Raw genomic sequence first — 17,088 nt, 5'->3', positions numbered from 1 at the left:
AGTTTGGTTGATATTGGATTTGCACATTGTGTAAAAATGGTAAGGTATTATGCTATACTAAAGGTTTCTGTGTATAAAATAGAAAAAAATGTAATAACACCTGTTTAGATGAGCCAGAGCAGAAAACAATAGATGAGATAATAAAAACCGAACGTACGGATTGGATCTCTGGCCTTGGTCCTTTCAATGCTTGCGATGTAGGGGCCAAACCCAAAGCGGTTCTCAGCACGTACACGGAAAAGGTACTCCTGGCCTTCATTCAGATCTGGCACCACCAGAGACTGAGCAGTGCAGGCCGGGTTTACCTGGAAGAACAAGATCAGCGTCAAATACATGGGAGCAAAACAGTGTATAGCTTAATGTGCATTATTCTGCAGGCTGTACCTTGGTCCATGCTTTTCCCTCTGCTGTTTTCTTTTCAATAAAGTAGCTCTTAACCCTCTCTCCTCCATCACACTCTGGGGGTTTCCAGGTGAGTCTGCATGTTCCCCTGGTCACGTCACTAATCTTCAGGTCTCTGGGAGGTCCGGGCAGGTCTGCAGGGTAACAATCAATCAAAGACAGAGAGACTCAATGTTTTTTGGCATATTTTAAACTGCTAATTGGACATAATTAACTTAATTAACATATCCTTCTTTAATTTGTATATTTACTTCTATTGTAGTCATTACACACTTTGTAGCACCCTGCCAGGTGTGTCAGTCTGAAAAGCCTTACCGAGGACGCTGACTCTGACTTTGACCACTCTGTGTCCAGCAGGGCTCTCTGCGTTGATGATGTATCTGCCACTGTGGTTTAGTTTGCAGGCTGGGATCACAATCACTGAGGTTGTGTCGGTGGAATGGATCTGCGACAAGAATTTCACCCTCTCCTTAACACATTCAGCACTAACTGGGCTGAGCCATAATTCAGATTGCAAACCATAAAAACAGTAAATTTTTTGTCTTCTAAGATTATTAGGGCTGAATAATCTTTCAAACCCTTCTTTAGAGGAATGAGCTGAATATACTTTAAAATATTAAAATATGTCATTTGGACAGAATATATGGACGTCTGACCTCTGAGTCAATTGGCAGAGTGTGTAGATCGTTCTTTTTCTCAGTCTCAGCCGTCCCATCGAAAGTCCAGGTGACTTTGGGGACCGGTCGGCCGGTGATGGTGGCAGGAATCTTAATGGTCGTTCCTGCTCTACAGTTTAGCAGGTCTTGAGCAGTCACATCGAGAGTCACCGTTGGCTCAACTGGAGAGAAAAAACATCGGAGGAAAAAATGCCTTCCTTGAGTTCACACACTGTTTGATCCTGCCCTTAATGTAAGCGTTGCTTTTAAATCGGTATTGAATTATGCTGCACAAATCAGAATGAGAATATTAAAACTCTGGTGAAAATGAAATCATGTCTTTTATGTCCAGGTCTGTATTAAACAGAGGTTCTTATCTGTGTTTGTATCTCTTACTCAGGATGTCCTGGACCAGGATGTCACCAGTCCTAGCAGGCTCTGAGTTTCCAGCAGAGTTCACCGCGTAAATCCTGAACTTGCACTTCTTGCCTTCCTTCAGGTCAGGTACAGTGATTTCAGTGGAGGGGTGGAGCTTATCAGCAGGATTCACTCTCCTCCAATCAGGAGAGCCCTCCTCATGAACCTCAATAATGTAACCCTTGATTGGGCTCCCGCCATCTTTGTCCGGTGGGGTCCAGGTTAGAGTGATGCTGTTCTTGGTCTTGTCTTTAATTTCAGGATTTCCAGGTATGCTTGGGGGGTCTAAGGAAGAAGAACGGAGGTCAGGCTGTCTAACTTGACTTTTTTATTTTACCTAATAATCCAATGTGCACATTTTGAACCTGAAGAGCTGTCTATCACCTAGAACGGTTTCATGTGAGTTACCTAGTTTTGGAGATTTTAGCTATTGGTGTGTCTGCCGTCATTATTACAGAATGAAAAGAGAACTTTGGTTTTACTCATCATCTAAATTAGAGAGCAAAAAACCCCCCGAAAATATAAAGCAGTGTTTTTATCCAAATCTCTGTCTTCTAGTCCAAATCTGAATCATGGATTAACAGAGCTGGTCTGGGGGTCACTTACTGCATGGATCCACAGCAAAGCGGCACTCTGTGGCCTCGCTGGGCGGTCCAACACCAGCAGCATTGCTGGCTGAAATCCTGAATTGGTACTCTGTTCCTTCTATGAGCTTCAGCACGGTGTACTGCAGGCCTTTCACTGCCGGTTTGGTGACTGGAGCTCGGTTGACATGACCCCAGTACACAGCACCACGTTCCCTCTTCTCCAGCCAATATCCCTGGATGGTGGAACCACCGTTGTCCAGAGGGGGATCCCAAGTCACGGTCATTGTGGTCGCTGTAGCAGCAATAATTTTTGGATTACGTGGAGGTCCAGGAAGACCAAATGGATCCCGCAGCTGGACTTTCTCTGAGTCGCAGCCATCACTGACGCCATATTTGTTTACAGCTTTGATCCTGAACTGGTAGCTACCATTCAAGTCCAGTTTGTACACCTGAAGAAGTAGGACACATTTTATTAAGGCATTAAGGACGAATAGCTGTTTGTGTAGGACTATTGTGATAATAATAACATTTCTAATAAAAACAAACAGAAACGTTTCTTATTTGATTACTGAAATAGTTTTTAATGTTTTGACTTGTGTATTTGTCTGTAGACAAACTGCTTTTATCGTTAATACAACAAAATGATTCATTATTATTCATTTTGAATAATAATAATAATTGTCTTACCCCATATCTCCTGTCAATGAGGTTGATGGTCAGAACATCAAAGTCAGACTTTTTCTTGCTTGCATCTCTGCGCTCAACAATGTAGTTAGTGATCTCGCTTCCTCCATTGTCTTCTGGAGCGTCCCAGGTCAGGTAGCACGAGTCTGCTTTGATGTCTGAGACCACGATGTTCCGTGGAGGAAGAGGACGGTCTGAAAATGCAGTGTTAAATTCATGTAGAGGTCAGCAATTCGGGATGAAAAATAATGTTTAAATACTGCATATTTAACGTGACACATTGAAAAAGATGCCGTGTTAAACACAAGCCATTAAAATTATACAAACAAAATTTTAGGTTTTACCGAGGATCTCGACTTTGATGATCTTCTGAGCTTTCCCGTGGCAGTTTTCAGCAACCAGCTTGTAGCTGCCTTTGTCCTGCCTTATGGTTTCTGGGATGGCAATCTTCGTCCTTATGGTTGTCCGGTCCACCTGAAGATAAAACAACTTGTTGAGGATTTAACTATTTCTAAAATCCAGAGTGCGAAGGGTCAGAGATCAGTTCATCCTGTGTAAAGCAGGATTTTGCTTTTATATTAACTGTGATGAATGATGAAACAGTAAAAAATGTTCTCCATTGCTCCAACATTCAACCAAATTACATGACAAATAGATATAAATGAACAACAGTGTGGCTTAAATCCATTTGTCAGACAGAAACATGAATAAGTAAATAAATCTGGGAACTTCTTCCTGTGAAACCAGTAGCTCCACTGAATAATAATACCATAAAATTAAAACCAGTTCTGACCTCCTCAGTCTCCATCGTCATCTTCTCCTCATCGGTCTTCTCGATCACGATGTCATCCTTCATCCACTGCAGAGTCGGCAGAGGAAGTCCCCTCACTTCTGCTGGGATGTCGATGGCGGCGCCTTTCCTCACATTGATGGCGTTGCTCTTGATGAATTTCAAGATTGTAATGCTGGGAGCAACTTTGGCCAACAAAATTGGGAAATTGTGTCAAATCTTTATCAGCCTGACAAAAGTAAAGTATCATCATAACCTTTAGGCCCTTTCACATCAGACATGGCATGCGTTGCACTGACTGCTAACTAAAGCCAAGGGCCCAAAATTTGTGGGGCCTCTGCTTGGAAGTCTGTTTTTTGCAGCCGCTCTACGTGTATAAACGTGCCTGCTTATCATTTCAAAACATCTCTTTGATTTGATATCCTCTACGAGAGTTCGTGTTGTATTATTCTCATAAAACATGTATCACTTATTCATAAAGAAGAAAGCTTTGTAACTATCCCGACTAGTGAAGAGTGTGTCCTTTCCACAGCACTGCTTTCCTCCTGAGGTCCGCAGAGCTGTTGAAGGCTTAAAGGCTCGAACTCAAACACGCACAGAATCTTTTCCTTCATATTGTGGTTGAACTTTGTGCAGCTATACGCTTTATTTCTATTGGTTTTGCCAAGGTATGTGAATGTGATAGGGCCTTAAGACTTTGAACATACTCTCATCATCCTGGATCTTGACTGTGATTTTTTTGGATGGATCTCCTTCTCCAACCTCGTTCACGGCTTTGACACGGAAGTCATACTCCTGGTTCTCCGACAGGTTCTCAATGGTTCCACAGCACTCAGGGAAGATATTGCGGTTGGCCACTTCAAACTCGGTGCTGTCAGACCTCATCTTCTCCACATAGTATCCTCTGATGGGGCTGCCACCATCAGTGCGAGGAGGCTGCCAGGCCAGAGTGATGGTGTTCTTGCTTCTGTTGGTGTAGTGCAGTTTCTCTGGGGCAGATGGTGTACCTGCAACATTTTGAAAGAATTTAGCCATCACTGAAAAAATTGGATCATCAGGCCACTGAATTTTTCATCAGGCTTAATTAATGCCCTAAAGTGTGAGCTAAGCTCACCTTTTGGATCCTCAGCTAAGATGGGACCCAGGTCTGCTGGAAGTCCATCACCATACTTGTTCCTGGCAATGACTCTGAAATCATACTGCTCGCCAGCCAGCAGGGCTTGGACATCACACTTGCAGGATGCAGTCTCAATGGGCTGGCGGAAGAGCTTCATATTTGCATCCTTCTTCAGCACCTCATAACCAATGATATCGCTGCCACCATTATCCACGGGGTCAGACCAGGTGAGGACGATGTTCTTCTTGGTAACTGTAACAGCCTTCAAGTCAACCACCGGCCCAGGAACATCTGCAGGAACCAGTAAAAATATTTCATGTGAACATAACAGTTTTTATCACATAATTTAGATTTCAACAGTAAAGTCTGATCTGAAGTCAGTTCTATCGTTCCCTTCAAAGACCACAACGTGCTTCTGAATTGCAAAAGAAAAAAATGCACATTTGTGTTCTGAGTCCAAAAAGCGAGTTTATTAGTCCTAAAATGACAGAATTTATGTAACACGAACCCATAACATCCACTCTTGTCTCGGCGGTCTTGCTCCCGCTGCTGTTGGTGCCGGTGATCTGGTACTTTCCGTGATCTGCCCTCACAGCCTTCTTGATGAACAATGTACTGTTCTTCCCCACGGTCTCCACAATCATCCTCTCTTTGTCGATTTCAGCCTCATCTTTGGCCCATTTTACCTCTGGCTGGGGTCGACCACGGACCACAGCAGGAAGCCTCAGAGACTCGCCAGCCCTAATCATGACGCCGTTCTTCACAGAGTCATCGAAATCCACAACAGGAGATTCTGCAGGACACAAGCCGTTAATCAGAACTGGAAAGCCATCTGTTTTGTGAGGCACAGTTATAAACACTGTCCCACATTAAAAATGCATATGTAAAAGTGCGTCTGGCCCCTGTAATAGAACTTCTGGTACCTTGGGGCTCTTTGACGGTAACAGGCTCAGTAACACCAGGAGCTCCTGGGCCTGCGTCATTGACTGCAAGAACCCGGATATAATAATCTGCTCCCTCAGTGAGGCCGGTCACAGTGTACGTCAGCTCTTTACACCTGAACTCGGTGCTGCGGCTCCAGTCTTTCTCTCCGGCCAGAACCTGTGACAAGAGCACAAGAGTTTGACCACGTCCACAGCCATGATTCTTAAGAAAGACCCACAGTTGGAAATTTACTGATTATTAAATGTGTAATTCAGGGAGGTTACTTCACTGAGTTTTTCAGACCTTCTCAACGTGGTATCCCAGGATGTCTCCACCACCATTGTACAGCGGGGGCTTCCACGCCACAACAACAGAGTCCTTCCCGGTGTCCACGATCCATGGAATTGGTGGACCGGGAGGCACTGAGTGGAAGAGTGGAACAATGATAGGCTGCACTTGGTCTTTACTGTTACACAATCAAGTTCTTCCTTCAGCAGCATATATGCAGTTTTTTCTATTTATGAGAAATGTGTCATTCATAATTTTGATAATTAAAAAGACTAAAATAATTTCTTGTCGATGAAGATTTTGAAGATTTAATAAAGTTTGCAGGACAACTTTTGAAACATCTTTATCAGTCATAAGAATGTGTTAACTTTACTCATCTCAGGTGTGATGACTAGAAAGAAGTAGATCAAACCAAAAAATCTGATGCTACACTTAAGAAAATGTGAGCTTTCTCTTTGAAGTTCTCTGTTGGTACTGCACTCACGGATTTCATCCATCGCGACAATGCGATCGGTTGGATCACTGAAGGGCCCGGGGCCAGCCAGATTCTCAGCACAGACCCTGAAGATGTAGGTCAAGCCCTCCATCAGGCCAGTCACCTTCACCTCGAGAGAGTTGAGGAGGGCTCGGTTGACTCTGGTCCAGTGTTTGCTGTTCACCTCCTTCCTCTCGATCCAGTAACCCAGGATCGGGCTTCCATTGTCCTTTGGCTCATGCCAAGAGATGTGCGCGGTGCTTGCCGTCACCTCGTGGACTCTGGGAGTGTTGGGAGCATCAGGAGGACCTGAGCACAAAGGAGAATATAGGTGACTTTATATTTAACGGTCTTTGCACATTTGAGGAACACAGGGAAGAGATGTCTTCATTGTTACCTTCACAATATGGCCATAAGGTTGAGCCATAATGTTGCTGGTTGTATAAAGAAAAACAACTGCTTTAACAAATCATTTGTTTTAACAGAAACTAAAAGTCAGTTTATGTCAATCATGTTAAATTGCTTCCATATTTTTTAACTTCACTATAACATGTAATTGATGATTAAAAATTGAATTAATGAGTATTTTAAGGATGTATTTAACTTTTAGTATTTAAAAATGGATAATGTGAAATATTGTCTGGATGCACGCTCAGTCATCCAGCTAGTAAATCCCAACAGGTTGATTCTGTTCACCTGGATGTTTTCAGTGCGAGAAACGTTTCATCATCATCAGGTGACCTGAGGTCTCCAATCTTATAAACAGCACATTTGTACAATGACTGAAACTAGCACCACTGAATGAACAATGGACTGTGAGGTCAGTTTATGATCATTAATATGCATTGACAATCGATCAACAACCACTGATCCATGTCCATGAGTCCCATTCACAGAGAGTTGGGGAATGGCTGGAATCACAGCATTGTAAGATGGTGACAGATGGACACTTACACCTTGGATTTTGTTGAGAAGGTGAGAGATGCCATCATGGAGGCAGATCAAACCATAGTCTCGTATGATGTTACATCTCTCTTCACTTGTGTGCCAGTCACTGAAACGCTGGAGGTAGTTCATAAGAGATTACAGGATGACCCCAACCTCAGCAACAGGACCACTCTCAGCATCGACCAAGTGTGTTTGTGATAGGTTTGTCTAGCACAGACCTATTGCTGGTATGAGACAATTCTACTACAACAGCAAAAACAAGTCACCAGAGCTCTTTGTATGATGACGTGCACGAGGGAGATGCCCGAGACGAGCGCTGTTCCTGCCGCTCGAACCCCAGTCACTCTCAGTTAGCTCCCCCGTAGCACTGCTCTTTATTGTGGTTACATGAATATGCATGGTCTCATTAACATATGACATCATACACAAGAGTACCTTGTCTGTGTGTAGTGTAGGTATGCGTGTGTGTGTGGGGGTCAAGATGTGACCCTGTGAAGGACTCCCCTAAATCTGCTGGGCCTGGAAGTCCAGCAGTTCATCTAAACAAAAGGCACTTGTACTTAAACGGACATGGATGTGTTTACCATACCATAAAACAGTAAGAGAAGGTACGACCTCCCTCATGACCTTAGGATGTGTTAGTATGCCAGAACACTCTGGAAGGCACACAGAGTCTTTGCAGTCTACTAAGGATCAGACCTCTATCATTATACAATCGATTATATACCTCTAAGCATATATGATTATATATTTCTAAGCATAAATGAAAATCCAACAATATAAACCTAAGAGTTTGCTTTTGGAGCTGTGTCTTCATTCCACCTACTTCACATACAAGGGTCAGTTCTACAGGCAGAAACATGGGTGTGCCATGGGCTCCCAGTTTCACCCATCGTGGCCAATTTGTACATGGAAGAAGTGGAACAGAGGACTTTGCTATCCTACCCTGGAACACCACCAAGCCATTGGTTCAGATATGTGGATGACACCAGGGTGAAAACCAAATCTCAGGACGTACTGCATTTCACAGATCACATTAACTCTGTGGACCGACACATCAAATTCACCAGGGAGGATATGAAAAGTGGCAGGTTAGCCTTCTTAGACTGTGAGATTTCCATCAGTAATGGGGGACATCTAAAAACTGACGTGTACCGTAAACCTACACATACGGATCAGTATTTAAGGTTTGACTCTCATCATCCACTGGAGCACAAACTGGGTGTCATCAGGACGCTACAACACAGAGTGAACACCATCCCCACTGACACAGCAGCCAGGGAGGCAAAAGAACATCAAGAAGGCCCTGAGTAAATGTGGTTATCCCAGCTGGACTTTTGTCAAAGCTGGAAAGGCTCCTAAAGAAAGCTCCAGCCAATCCAGGAGAGAAGGACAACCATTTAGGAGGAGGCCATTTACGTGAAAAGGGAAAGACCATCTCTGAATCGAGGAGGGGCCTAAGGGTACATCTGTCTCCATCTTACAAAGCTGTGATTGCAGCCATTCCCCAACTCTCTGTGAATGGGACTCATGGCTATTGATCAGTGGTTGTTCAATGATCATGACAAATTGTATATTAATGATTAAGGAACTGACCTCCCAGCCCATTGTTCCTTCAGTGGGCTGGTTTCAGTCATTATGCAAATGTCCTGTTTATAAGATTGAAACCTGCAGTCAGCTGAGACTGAAGACGTCACCTGATGATGACGAAACGTTTCTCCCACTGAAAACATCCAGATGAACAGAATCAACTTTTGCGGAACGGAAAAAATTACTTATAATTGAAAGCACAAAATGTTGAATACATGAAATAATTAAAAATAAAAGCTAAACAGATTTATAAATAACACACTAATTATATTTACATACTGCATAGATGCTTATTTTCATATGTGACATAGAACATGTTTTAAAGAAATACCAGTAACTGGAGTAATTCAGACATTTTTGCATCTGTTAATAAATTCAAATTATTCTTACAAAATATAAAGAATCAATTTTAAGAAATTTGTGTAGTTTCTATATTTTTAAAATCCAAAATACATTATTGTGACACCGTTAAATTACCACTAAATTACATTAAAAAAAGGTATAATTACTTTTGAAGTTTGTTTGTTTTTTTACAGCTGATTGTTATCAGTCATTACAGTCTTTATTATTTTTATGCTTTTACTCACTGAACTGGTTCTTGGCGACGAGTGGTTCAGAGATGCACGGTAGACCACAGCCATACTTGTTTTCAGCAGTGACTTTGAAGATGTACTCCTTCCCTTCGATGAGCTTGGTGACAGGGCAGCTGGTGCCCTTCAGGGTAGAAGTGACGGTGATCCAGCCAGTCTCGTCCTTCTTGTTGTCTTTCTTCTCCAGGATGTAGTTCAGGATCTCGCTGCCACCATCATCCTCAGGAGGCTCCCAGTTACAGATGACCGACGTGTTCCTGATCTCATCAAAGGTGAAGTTAATCGGAGCACCAGGTTTGTCTGCAATAGAAGACAGTCAAGCCAATGTTTAATCTCAACGGCATTTTGGAAATGAATAATTGTTTAACTCCGCTAGCGGCTCTGTAGTAAACATGTTTGCCTAATCGAGATTGTTGAGGTTTTTTCTTTGATATTGCACTCCCTACCTGAAAAGTGGTTTGAGCCAACTGTTGTTAAGAATTGGTTCTATAAGAAAAAAATCTGAACTGAACTCAATTTCTGAATCAAACTTGGGAGAAGAAAGAATCCCAGGTAGGCTTATGTCAGAAACACTGTCCCAAAATTAAATATGTGGATCTGTTGTGATTCCTTGCATATAATGGAGAAGCTCAAAGACGCTTTTAATTGTATGAATATACCAGTTATGAAATATAATCATGTGGCCTCCAGTTAATCAGTAAACTTTATTACCTAGGACGTTGACGACGCAGGAAGCGGTGGCAACACCATGTGTGTTTTCCACCTTGATAGTGAAGTTGCCGTGATCGGTTCTGACGGCATCACGGATCATCAGTGCAGATTGTCCCTTCTTGGTCTGGTCTATACCCAGACGCTCACGCAGGGGAGTCACAAACTCCTCCTCTGGTTCTGGAACCTGCAGCAAGAAATCAGAAAGGTTGAAACACTTGAAACATTCAGGACTTTCAGATGTCTCAGTGAAGACACAAACCTTGGCTTTGGTCTTCTTCTTCTTGATAACAGGAATTAACTTCTTGGTGGGCTCTTTGGTGACATCCTCATCATTTCTCAGCCAGGAGATTTTGGGATATGGGGAGCCAGAGATGTAGGCGTCAATGCAGATCTCCTCACCTTTCTTGATACAGAGCCCAGATTGAACACGGGCGTGCAGGGTGACCTTGGGTTTTTCTGCAAGGAATGAACAATTTTGACATGTTAGCTCTAACATAAATACACATTTACTTGTGACAGTTACTGATGTTAGCGCATCTGACTTTCACACACCAACAGGGTCTGCAGCCTTGATGGGCTGTGAGCTGCGTGACGGCTCGCTGACTCCGGCAGCATTCTCAGCTCTGACCCTGAACTGGTACTCCATGTCCTCCTTTAGGCCCATCACCACGTAGGAGAAACCAGGAACCAGGCTTGGTGTGACCCTCTCGTAGCGGTCGCCGTCCTTCTCGATCTTCTCTATGATGTAGCCCTGGATGGGACAGCCGCCATCGTAGTCTGGAGCCTTCCAGGTGACTGTGATGGACTTGGACGTTGGGTCATGAGCTTCCACTTGGATGGGTGGGTCTGGTTTCTCTGTGCAATCAATATTAACAACAGAGTCAATGTCTGATGTCATGATGTTCCAGTTGTTTATGCCTCATATTTTAGGAATTCTGCTTGGACCCCCTGTCAGTTGTCCTGTATCAGAATCACCTGACTAAATCGGTCCTCATTTTTGTATTGATGGGACAGTTTATGAAGATCATTTCATTTTCAGTCCATTCCAATGTTCTTTTCCCTTGCAGCATACTTTGAAAAGTATTTATGTGCTTTTTCAGAATAAACTTTATCTGAAATGGTAATGTTAATGCTCAAAGCAATAAAACAGATTTTAGTTGTTGAACATAAAATGAAACTTACGTTTTATTTCCTCTATAATGACTGGGTTTTGTAACTCCAGATATTCTCCTGCTCCGACCTCGTTGACAGCTTTCACCCTGAAGAAGTACTCACAGTTGACAAAGAGATCTTTGACAGTACTTGTTAGGACATTTTCTCCCGACATAACAGGCATGTAAGTCTTTTTGGATGCTTCACGGCGCTCCAGGGTATAGCTGACAATGGGGGTGCCGCCATCATCCTCTGGAGCTTCCCAGCTGACCTTGCAGCTGTTCTTGGTGACATCACCGGAGGTGATAGTTTTACACTGACCAGGGAGTCCTACACAGTTTGGGAAAGAAGCAAAACTGTTTAAGAAGATTACTGCAGAGTGTCTGTGTCTGATTAAAAAAGAAATAGTGAGTCTGCTTGAGGACTTTTAGACTAAGAATGGATCTAAATCCAAACTTGGAAACTGTTGGTGGTAAACTTTAAATTTGGTTTACAGAGGACACCATTGCTGAACGGTGTCCTCTGTAAACCAATGGCATATTAACAGCATTATATGTCCTAAGCATCGAATCGCCTTACCGATGACTTTGACATTGACGGTTCCAGTGGCAGTTCCCAGACTGTTTTCCAGAGTGATGGCATAGGCACCAGCATCATCGCGGGTGCACTTGAGCAGCTCCAGGTGGGCGCTGTTCATCTCCACTGTCAGGGAGAGCCGGTCACCGGCCTTACACTCCACAGTGTCCTTCTGCCAAATCATCTTGGGTGTCGGGATTGCCCTGTAGGGAACATTCAGGTGCAGCTTCTCACCTTCAACCACTATCACGTCCTTTGCTTCCAAATCCATGGTTGGAGCACCTTGTGAGAAGAACACAGGATTATTACTTAGATTTGTATTATTGGTGCTTTAAGTTCACTTCTTCTGAAGTTCTTGCTTACAGTCAGGATCTTTGGTGGCGACCTTATCAGAGACATCAGAGGGATCACTGACTCCGACAGAGTTGATGGCCCGAACCCTAATGACATACTTTTTCTCAGGTTTGATTCCATCATCTATCCTGAACTTTAGCTCCTTGATGGGTCTGCTGTTGACCCTGAGCCACTTTAGCTCTGGACGGGCTTCTGCCACCTCCACATGGTACCCAGTGACAGGACAACCCCCGTCCTTGACTGGAGGCTTCCAGGTGACATTGATGTGCTCCCTGCTGGCATCAGGGATGACCACTTCAAGTGGAGGTGATGGTGCACCTGGAGAGGAAGGAGGTTTCATGCATTTATCTGCAGAAAGTCAACAACTTTTTGTCCTTATTTTATTATTGTTGGGGTTATTTTGGGGGGGATATCCCTGCTTAAATACACTGAGCACCAAAAGAATAAAGAAATACAGTTAAAAGTATCTTACTGGTTGGATCTTCAATGGTGAGAATCACGGTGGGTTCACTTGGATCTCCAACTCCAGCCTCGTTCTCAGCTCTGACCTGGAACTGCACTTCTGAACCTTCATCAACATCCGTTACCTTGAACTGAGTCTTTCTGTCCGGAGTTTTGCAGCACTTCAGCCAGCGAGTTCCCACCTTTTCTTTCTTCTCAATCACATACCTGTTAGGCAGATGGTGTTTGTCAAGTACAGCTCTGGAACAGTATGAGATAAACCACGTCTTTTGTCTCAATTTAGAGTTCTCTTACTGAAAGCCTGAATGCTAAGAAAGTCGCTGCTTTATGGAAAAAACCACCAAAAAGTGTCCCATAATTGTTCTTGTCTGAATGGCTTTACAGCAGTTTGTCTTACTTTGTTATTGGTCTTCCACCATCGCTATTGGGAGGTTCCCACTTCAGCTCCACATGTCTCTTGGTGACTTCCACCACTGTCAGTGCATAAGGAGGTCCAGGAGTTGCTGGAGAAAAAGTGAAACGCATTAACACGTAGAGATAGTGGTTCCTTGGGTTTCACAAAGAAGTAAATTAAAAAGGGAAGACCAATGCTGACTTAAAAAACTCACTAAAAGTGTCCTTGGCAAGAACGGCATCCTCCAGCTCGCAAAATTCACCCATCCCAACGGCATTCTCTGCAGCAACCTGGAACACATACAGCGATCCTTCATTGAGAGGGGTAACCGTATACTTCTGTTCCTTGACGGTGGTATCGACAGTCTGCCACGCCTTCCGCCTCACGTCCCTCTTTTCAACCACGTAGTTGGTGATGGGTGAGCCGCCATCACTGTTGGGAGGCTGCCACTTTAGGTCTGCGTTAATTTTGGTGATGTTCGCCACCTCCAGCCACTGAGGAGCTGATGGAGGATCTATTGAAGCAAACACAAAGACTTTTACTTTAAAAAATTAAATTCAAGGTCGTAAGGTTTTTTTCAAATGAAAACAACTCTTGATAGCTTATATTTTATAGTCTATAACCTCTACAGAAGTCATTTGCTGCCCACTGCTCACACTGGTATCAACTTACAGAGTCTCTCCTTGCAGACCACGGGGTCGCTGGGCTCACTGGGTTCGCTCTCACCAGCCTTATTGACGGCCCTGACTCTGAAAGAGTATTCTTGCTTTTCTATTAGGCCCTTCAGCTGATGCTCAGTCTGAGGAACATCCTCTGCAATCTTGATCCATTCCTCGCTTCCAGCCTTCTGGAACTCAATGATGTAGCCTTCAATCTTAGCCCCACCATCGTGCTCTGGACGAGTCCATCCTAACAGGGCTGAGGTCTTGGCAATGTCCCTGATGACAGGTTTACCAGGAGCCCATGGAGGATCTGAAGAAGAGTTATATGAATACTTTTATTTCCTGATCTTTGTGCTGTGCTTTGAAATAAGGAAATTATAATCTTGATACCACAACATCTGACTCAGCCTAAGTAGATTGACTGACATGTGACATACCAATAGGATCTTTGATGAGGATGGGATCAGTCTCTACACTTGGGTTTCCAGGTCCAGCTAGATTTTCAGCCAGAACACGGAAGCGGTACTTCTTCTTGGCGGTGAGACCCTTTACCCTGCCGCCCAAAATTCAAAGTTAGAAGCATACTTGACAAAAAAATGGTCCACACTGTTAGCTGAAGAACTTTCACCATCACTCCTGTCACTTGTACCTTCAGGTACTTAGTTACCTGAATGTTGCGTCCGTGATGGGCAGTTTGTTACATCTGATCCACTTGTCACTCTCCGGATCTAACTTCTCAATCCAGTATCCAGTGATGGGGCTACCGCCATCCTCGTCAGGCTCTAACCAGGTCAGAGTGACAGCGTCCTTGGCGATGTCAGAGGGAGTGATTCTGGTTGGAGGACCCGGAGGATCTGAAACAGATGAAAAATAAGAGGATTTATCTACGGTTCACCTGCACAGGCTGGAAATAAATCACCAGAGAGTAGTATAAAACAACGTACCGAAGGAATACTTGGCAGTGATTGGCACATGCTCTGCAGGTTCACCAATGCCATACTGGTTCTCAGCACTGACCCTGAAAATGTACTCTTTCAATGCTGTGAGCTTGGTGGCCTTGAAGGTAGTGTGCTTCACCGTGGCTGACAACTTGACCCAATCCTCCTTGTCAGTCTGACGACTTTCCACAATGTAGTTGGTGATGGGAGACCCACCATCATCTCTGGGAGGGTTCCAGGCCAGGACACAGGATTCGTTGGTGATTTCAGAGATATCTAAAGCAGCTGGAGGGCCCGGTTTATCTAAAGAAGAGGGGCTAAAATTAAAATCATAACCAAGATAATGGTAATGCAAGACATCTGGAGGTGCCACAACTCCTTAGCAGGCTCGGCGATATAGGATAACCCTATAAAATGGTCTGTCCAGTATGTTATGCTAAGATTATTTTCATATCTTTAATCAAAAAAGGAGATGCTTTTCCTATTTTCTGCCTAACCTAAAATCACCTGGTAGCATGAAAACCCTGTAGCTGTAAGGAACTATAGGATTTCTACAGTAAAGGAAGTTTACGTTCATGTTTTCATTGCCATCACAGCTATCTTTTGTCTTCTACGATAAGAAATCAGCTTTTGTACCCAGGATGTTGACATCAATAGTGGCAGTGGCTCGTCCACAGGCATTGACTGCCTCAATGATGTAGGTGGCGGTGTCTCCTCTGGTGGTTTTGTCAATGGAAACCTTCGAGTGTCCTGGCTGGGTGTCGATGGCAATGCGGTCATCAGCCCGCAGGACCACGTCTGCTTTGGTCCACTTCACCCGGGGATCGGGCTTCCCTTTCACATCTGCAGGAAGCTCAATCTTGCTGCCAGCTCTGGTGGTTAAACCAGCCAGCAACTTCACATCGAGCTGGATCTCAGGAGGTTCTGTAGGAATTTTTAAACATAGTCACAGTAGTCCCAACCTCATTACTGTGTTTCATTTCAATTTGTGCTTATATAAATATATGTTAATTTCAGTTTCCCCTCAATAACTCACAGCTGTCCAATATTTAATTTTACATGCAATAACCCAAACTGTAAATACATAACACCATTTATTTATGTATTTAATTCCTTTTTTCCCCAGATTTCTATATTTGTACATTAAATATATATATTTTTTCCTTTTTTCTAAATACTGTTCATGTGTATATAGTGCTGCAAAACTGTGTCACTGTATAGTGACAATAGGGGCACTCTATTCTCAGCAGATATATGCCATACTGCATTTTATTTGACTGAACTATATATAATTCTGCTTATTTAAGCCAATTAGTTTTGGAGAAATGAAATGTATCTTATATTATATTATCACAACTATGCCTGAAACCTTGATGGTAATATCCTTAAAATCCATACATTCTCACTTATTCTTTTATTTGTCATAAGAAAGATTTGCTCCTGTACCACTGAGAGATGCTGCACATTTCTGAGTGAGTCTGCAGAATCCATTCCAAAAATAAATTATACTGCTGCACTTTTTGTGCAGTATGTGGCTACAGCGTCATGTGACTGTCTGGAAGAGCACAAGCCGTCCTACCCTTAGCGTCCACAGCTTGGATCTCATCGGTAGCCCTGCAAGGTCGGCTGGCTCCCAGCTTGTTAAAAGCTCTGACTCTGTAGGCGTACCACTGGCCCTCGACCAGGCCGGTAACCTGGAACCTGTGAGTTCAAATCATATAATATATCCAGCTGTACCAAAATAAAGACAGGACACTAATAACGTGTGGCCCAAAAAACTTAACCGGCAGTTACAAGTTCTTAAGTCTTACTTGAGTTCAGGGATGGGATCACCGCAGGGTTCCCACTTGTCTGTACCACGCTGGCACTTGTCCACCACGTAGCCTTTAATATGGGCACCACCATCGTATTTTGGAGGCTCCCAGGACAGGAAAATAGACTTGGCACTCTTATCGCGCCACTTAAGGTTCTCAGGTGGATCAGGTACAGCTGCAGGCGAAAATACATGAATGTCAAACAGGTGAGATTCTAGTTATCTGTCAGTTTCTCCACTCAAAGACAATTAATTTCACATGAAGTGTAAAAACACTCACTTGCAGGAGAAGAGACACTGATGGGCTCATCAATGTAGGCTGGCTCTCCAGGTCCACACTTGTTGCATGCAGAGACGCTGAACAGATACTCCTTTCCTTCAATCACGTCTGTTACCGTGTGCTCCAGGTCAAGGACGCCAGCAGCCACCTGGAAAAATGTCACCGTCACTGCTGAGCAAATAAACTCAGACCTGGGTAGACTTCTGGATCTGTGAACATTATTTCACACTGTGGAAGTGATGTTTTCATGTCACGTGCCATGTTTGAGCCAGGCCCTG

General features: G+C 43.6%; 1 protein-coding gene across 3 annotated transcripts in view; it reads right to left on the bottom strand.

The window, feature by feature from the left end:
• The window catches only part of LOC102797270 (titin-like), a 170,353-nt gene that overhangs the window by 68,840 nt on the left and 84,425 nt on the right, over positions 1-17,088 (bottom strand). For 2 of the 3 annotated variants that reach the window (XM_087853005.1, XM_087853004.1), the window contains 33 exons: positions 16,811-16,958; positions 16,529-16,706; positions 16,297-16,418; positions 15,354-15,641; positions 14,724-15,020; positions 14,447-14,633; positions 14,217-14,332; positions 13,790-14,089; positions 13,332-13,631; positions 13,121-13,226; positions 12,734-12,930; positions 12,271-12,579; positions 11,911-12,189; positions 11,362-11,661; positions 10,732-11,034; positions 10,439-10,635; positions 10,180-10,363; positions 9,466-9,768; positions 6,350-6,649; positions 5,881-5,999; positions 5,577-5,754; positions 5,162-5,446; positions 4,651-4,944; positions 4,244-4,543; positions 3,540-3,721; positions 3,091-3,220; positions 2,750-2,940; positions 2,082-2,511; positions 1,455-1,760; positions 1,059-1,240; positions 718-847; positions 385-536; positions 158-305 (listed from right to left, as the gene is read on the bottom strand). In XM_087853005.1, coding sequence (XP_087709131.1) covers positions 158-305; positions 385-536; positions 718-847; positions 1,059-1,240; positions 1,455-1,760; positions 2,082-2,511; positions 2,750-2,940; positions 3,091-3,220; positions 3,540-3,721; positions 4,244-4,543; positions 4,651-4,944; positions 5,162-5,446; positions 5,577-5,754; positions 5,881-5,999; positions 6,350-6,649; positions 9,466-9,768; positions 10,180-10,363; positions 10,439-10,635; positions 10,732-11,034; positions 11,362-11,661; positions 11,911-12,189; positions 12,271-12,579; positions 12,734-12,930; positions 13,121-13,226; positions 13,332-13,631; positions 13,790-14,089; positions 14,217-14,332; positions 14,447-14,633; positions 14,724-15,020; positions 15,354-15,641; positions 16,297-16,418; positions 16,529-16,706; positions 16,811-16,958 — 7,441 coding nt within the window. Of the gene's footprint in view, positions 1-157; positions 306-384; positions 537-717; positions 848-1,058; positions 1,241-1,454; positions 1,761-2,081; positions 2,512-2,749; positions 2,941-3,090; positions 3,221-3,539; positions 3,722-4,243; positions 4,544-4,650; positions 4,945-5,161; positions 5,447-5,576; positions 5,755-5,880; positions 6,000-6,349; positions 6,650-9,465; positions 9,769-10,179; positions 10,636-10,731; positions 11,035-11,361; positions 11,662-11,910; positions 12,190-12,270; positions 12,580-12,733; positions 12,931-13,120; positions 13,227-13,331; positions 13,632-13,789; positions 14,090-14,216; positions 14,333-14,446; positions 14,634-14,723; positions 15,021-15,353; positions 15,642-16,296; positions 16,419-16,528; positions 16,707-16,810; positions 16,959-17,088 lie in introns of all 3 variants that reach the window. The other variant, XM_087853003.1, reaches the window with a different exon arrangement.

The sequence above is a fragment of the Neolamprologus brichardi genome, chromosome 16 (genome assembly GCF_056152115.1).
Source record: "Neolamprologus brichardi isolate AB-2024 chromosome 16, ASM5615211v1, whole genome shotgun sequence".
Lineage (NCBI taxonomy): Eukaryota > Metazoa > Chordata > Actinopteri > Cichliformes > Cichlidae > Neolamprologus > Neolamprologus brichardi.
This window is presented reverse-complemented; position numbering and strand designations above follow the sequence as displayed.